Source organism: Belonocnema kinseyi, chromosome 4 (assembly GCF_010883055.1).
Source record: "Belonocnema kinseyi isolate 2016_QV_RU_SX_M_011 chromosome 4, B_treatae_v1, whole genome shotgun sequence".
NCBI lineage: Eukaryota > Metazoa > Arthropoda > Insecta > Hymenoptera > Cynipidae > Belonocnema > Belonocnema kinseyi.
The window spans coordinates 69,542,099-69,547,681 of record NC_046660.1 but is presented as its reverse complement, the minus strand read 5'-3'; the positions used below and the strand labels follow the sequence as shown (position 1 = coordinate 69,547,681).

General features: G+C 27.0%; 1 protein-coding gene across 1 annotated transcript in view; it reads left to right on the top strand.

Annotated features, from left to right (window-relative positions):
* The window catches only part of LOC117171307 (DNA-directed RNA polymerase III subunit RPC5), a 23,144-nt gene that overhangs the window by 5,521 nt on the left and 12,040 nt on the right, over positions 1-5,583 (top strand). The window contains exons 3-5 of the mRNA XM_033358476.1: positions 252-439; positions 531-703; positions 4,322-4,526. Coding sequence (XP_033214367.1) covers positions 252-439; positions 531-703; positions 4,322-4,526 — 566 coding nt within the window. The remainder of the gene's footprint in view (positions 1-251; positions 440-530; positions 704-4,321; positions 4,527-5,583) is intronic.

Here is a 5,583-nt window from a genome sequence, read left to right as displayed (position 1 = left end):
TTTTATTTAAAAATTAAGTCAGACAAAAATAATCGCGCGTTTGATTTCTAGTTAAATAAAAAAATTTATTTTCTTATCATTGTTGTATTTCTTAACTCTGCTCATTACGCTGGTATTAAAAAAAAACCCCCTATTTTCCCTACAACTGAACTGCTGAACCATTATCATCCTTGTTGAAGGGACCCCGAGTTTAGGGTAAATACGTTAAGGAATAGATAAATCATTAACCCCTTTTTTAAAATAAATTCTAGTGACTTAATGGATAAAATTGTTCTCCAGTCTACTCGGTCTAAACCACCGTCTCGTAATAATTTTGCCATTGGTGTTTATCAAGACGGAGAATTACATCTTACGCCTTTGGCAGGTGTTATAGAATTGCGACCGGTCTTTAATTACTTCGATAAACCCGATAAACGTTCAAAGGACGATAACAAAGATGGTATTAAATTTTCCAGTTAAATAATAAATTATTGGCTATCAGCATGAAATTGTAGGATTTGTTTCGAGTAATTCTTTGAACTTTTTAACAGAAACTGAAGAAGAGGAGGAAGCTGCGAAGCAGGTGAGCGTTATTTTTGCAAGGCAGAAACCCGAACATTTAAAAAAGTTGCAGGAACAGTCGTTTAAATCCCAAACTACTAAAAGTTATGAGGAAGCTTGGATTCATACAAAATACATGCCACCTACAAGTTCTAAAGCTGAGGTAATTATTTTACTTGAAAGCACTAAAGATTAAATTAGGATATTTCTGCGCGGCATTCATTTGAATAGATAAGATATGACAGCTGGATAAGGACCAAAAATTAAATTTTACGGGATGAAAAAAAAATTTCTACAATAGATTTTCAAATATAAAATTTCGATAAATTGAGAAAAAAACTATTATTCTATACACAACAAATAAAAAAAATATATTGTTTGTAATTTCACAAAGAAAATCTTCAGTACTATTACCAATGAATCCAATCATTTTGAGCCGGGAAAAACCCGGGATGAAGCCGGGAAAGAAACATTGCACCGGGGAATTTCCCAACTAGAAATTTTATAATTTTCAAAATGTTTAGAATAATTAAACTTTAATGTTTCAGAATATTTCTCAAAGTATTTGAAGTTCTGCAATTAGGAATGGTGAAAATGACAGTGACTTTTGATTTTACTTTTAGTTAACAAATCTATCCAGACGTTTTAAATGTTACTTTAAAGTATATGATACTTATTAATTATATACTTATTGTTCTTAAAATTTCAATGATTTTAATTTAAAATTATAGTTTTCAATGTGCAATTCTAAAACAATTTAATCTTTGAGGCCTTGAAACTAAAGTTTTTTATTAAATTAATTTTCTGATTAATTTTGGAAGGTTTCGAATTTTAAATGTCACAATATTGTAGTTTTAAATTCAAATATTCAACATTTCTCGTCCATTTCGCTATTAAGTATTTCAATATTTCATATTAAAAGCCTTGAAAATCAGTTTTGAATTTAATAATTTTGAATGTAAATTTAAAGCAATTTCGAATAAAAAAAATTAAATTTTACAATTTCAAAAAATGAAGTCTAATTATAACAATATTGTTTTGCATTCCTTAGCTTAGTTTTTAACTTTCAATGTAAGATCTTAACATTTTCAAATTTTTTATTGAAGATTTAAACCAAAAAATAATTTCAAATTTCTAGAATGAATAATAATTCTTAAGGAAGATTTTTAATTAAAAAATTAAAAATTGAGTTTAAAATTTGAAAAAATTAAACTATCTGAAATCGATACACCAGTAAATGGATAATTTCGGTAATTTCAAAAGGTTACAATTTCAGAGTTCTGAATTTTCATGATGAACGCGACATTTTTAATTTTTTCCTTTCATAAGGTTTAATTATGCGATTAAAATTGAATTGGCTGAATTTTCGAAAGTATTATTAGGAATTTAAAAATTATTAAATTTTAAGCGTTTTAAATTAAATTAAATAATTAAAATTGTTAAGGGTTTGAGCAATTTTTGGTGACTAAAAGTTTTTTCAGTTTGAAAAGAAGTTCGCATTCTTTAAGTTTTAACATCAAGGAATTTTTTTATTTGAACACTTTCCATTTAAAATTACTATTCATTTTCAAATGAAAAAAATTCAAGTAATTATGTAATAACAATTTTAAATTCTGGAATTTCAGAAGCTATGACTAAAAGATTGAATTTATTTTACAATGTCCAACTTTCAAATTTTGATAGCTTTAAATTCATAATTATACAAATTCAAAAGTTTTCAATCCTTAAATATTCAATTTTGAACGCTTATAATTATAAAGAATACAATTTCATTACCTCTTAATTGTGTAGACGCTGGCAGTTTGAAATTTTTAATCATTAGTTCTTGTTAAAAACAGATCAATGAATTATTTAAAAATGTGTCTAATATTGGATTTTTAAATTTGTATATTTTCATGTTAGTAAATAGAAACACTGAGTTATGACCGCGCGATTTGCGCGTGTGCATTTATTGCTAGGGTGTAATAAAACGCATCTCTATATTTTCCTTAATTAGACATAAAAATTTCCTTATCTTACTTATTATATGATTTAAAGTCAATCGATTTTTTGCAAAAATGTTAGCTGATATTCATTGGCCACCCTGATTAAAGATTTAAAAACATAAAGAAAACATTTTTTCTACGTGTGAGGGGGGGGGGGGGGCTAGAAAAGTCCTTTATATAGTTTCCAATAATATCGCAGTTTTTTAAATTGCATATTTGCTTACAACATCACAAAAATATAGTAGAATTTTTTCATGCTTGTTAAATAATTGCAATGTATGTATTTTTTTATATGCCAAAATTTTGTAAACTGTTGCACGGGGATTTAAGAATTAATGAAAATATTAGAATGACAACTAGATACGGACAAAAAATTATATTATTTCATGATTACTGCATGATGTAAAATTTAATCAAAATTACAGAAGTGTGTGACCATTATTTACATTGTTTCAGGGAGGTCAAGAAAATATATCTTTCTAATTTTCTATGTTTTAGAGCAGGAACCCAAATAGTCCTTATCCAGTTGTCACTCTCATATTTTAAAAATTCATTTTTTCGAGTGAAAAGAGAAATGACCAATTCAATTTCAAATTCGGTAAAATTTCAAGAAAAGTCTAGATCATGGTTTTAGAATGATTTTTCATCTGGATATATCAATCACAATTTTTCTTGTTGATTCTTTACAATCATTTTAAGATTACTTGCGAATTCTTAAAAAAAATGATAAGCATTTTTTTCAAAATGCAGTATTTTCTGAAGTTACGTAGGTATTCGGGATTTCGTTTTTATTCGATGTGGGAATTCTTGTTCCTTCAATTAATTTAAAAATTAAAAACAATTAAAAACTGAAAAAATTGCGGCTGTTTTCCTGAAATTCTTGCAAGTAGATTTTCTCAAAAACCCTCATTTTCAATATTTCTACTTTTGTTTATTTGAAATAAGTGTTAATATTTACTATATATTTCTTGAGTTTAGTTCTGGGTAAACCACTGTTTCACATTGCAAACATTATTTTTGAAAACATGAAAATAAGATTTTCAGGAAAACTCCAACTTTTTATTTTTTCCGATATTTAAAAAAAGTATCTGCTAATATAAAAAAGGCATCCTATCAGTTTTATGCGAGCTGAACCATTTTTGAGACCGGGAATAGTGTTTCTTAAATACATTTTTTTTTCTCGTAAACGATTCAAGATCTCACAGAAGAGAAAGAGATCTTTTTTGTAGAACTTTTCTAGATATGTAAAATTTAATTTGAACAGTTTTTTGTAACTTCATTATTTCCGAAAAAATTTAAAAATTAGGTTTTGCAATTTGAGGCAGTGGTTTACCAAGAAAGAAACTGAAGATATGTGTAGTAAATATTATCATCTATTTCCAATCAAAAAAGTAAGAATATTTAAAACTCGGGGCTTTGAGAAAATCCACTTTCAAGAATTAAAAAAAAGTTGCTTTTGTGTCATTTTTTTTTATTTTCTTGGAATCAATTGAAAGATCAAAAATTTCCACGGCGAATTAAGAAAGAAAATCATTCGGAAAATACTGGATTAAAAAAGAAATTTAGTCTACTTTTGAGAATTCGCAGCCAATATTTGAATAATTGTAATAAATTCATCAAAAAATTGATCAAACTGTGAAATTTGAAATTGAATCAGTTAAATGATTTTGACATATTCCTAATACGTATAGATCAATAGTGTGAAACAGAATTTCGAAAAATTATTCCTTAACCAGTTGTCATTCTCATGTCTTCAGTTCGATAATCTTTTCTCTTTTTTTTTTTTTTATTTCAAGCTGACAAAAATGGAAATGTTCTGTCCGTCAGTTGACCACGCCATGAATACTTTAAATATGTCAAAGGAGGAATTTCTAAAAGCCTTATTGCCTTCAATGGCGCAAGACCCTACTGTCGCAGCAAAACTTCCAGAAAACATGTTATCTATAAATGACATTCGATGTCTACCTCTTATCGATCAACTTCGCTACCTCATGAAATACGGTAAGTGACGAATATGTGGCCGAAAAAATGTCGCATAACAGCAATTCCATGTAAAATCATCTGAAGAATTTCAGCTATTGTTAGTGATAAAAATTATTATATCAGTTCTTAAGGGCGTTGAAAGAAAACCCCTAATATATATATATATATTTTTTTTATTTCAAAAAATGAGATATTCAAAATTGAAAATTTTGGTCCTTTTTTCTAAAACTTCCACAACTTTGAGAATTTTAATGATATTGATGTCTGTTTTTTAAAAATAATTAATTTATTAAATTAAATTAAATTAATAATCGGACGCTGGGAAGACCATTGTTCGTCTTTTGAATTATTTCTCGAAAACTAAGGGAGAGACCCCATTGTGATATTTACATGACTTGTAGAGGCCATTGTAAGCTGTCCATATGAAAAAAGAAGAAAATAAAAATTGTTTTTTTTTTTCTTCAGAAATTCAGTTTCAAAATTAGTTTTTGAAAAATCCAAGAAGTTTTTGAAATTTGTTGTTCAAAAAATATTCTTTCAAAACTGCGTCCCATTACAAATAATTAAAAAATATATAGACCTCAATATCATTGAAATCCACAAAGTTATGGAAAAAAGGACCTAAATTGTCAATTTTGAATATTTCCTACGGTTTTTTAATTAAAGAAAGAAATTATTTTTTTGTTTTTCTTTCCACGCCCTAAAGAACTGATATTAGGATTTTCATCAAAATCAATGATACTAGTCGTAAATATTGAGATGATTTGAAATGGAATTGCTCAAAGTCAAATAAATTTGTAAAAAATGAAGGGCAGATGTCGAAAATTTTTCGGAGGGGGTGATTGTGAATTTGTTTCAACAAATGCATGTGAAAGAGGGTAGGGCCCCCCTAACGATTTAGAAAACTTTTCAAATTGAATATAATATGGCCATAAATTTCTTTTTCTTATATTAAATTTTGATATATTATTTTTACATTAATCTTTTTAATTTAGGATTCAAGCACTTTCTTGAAAATGTGTCTTTTCTAGTTAAATTCAATGGTTTTTAAAAAATTAAAAATCAAAATATTTTT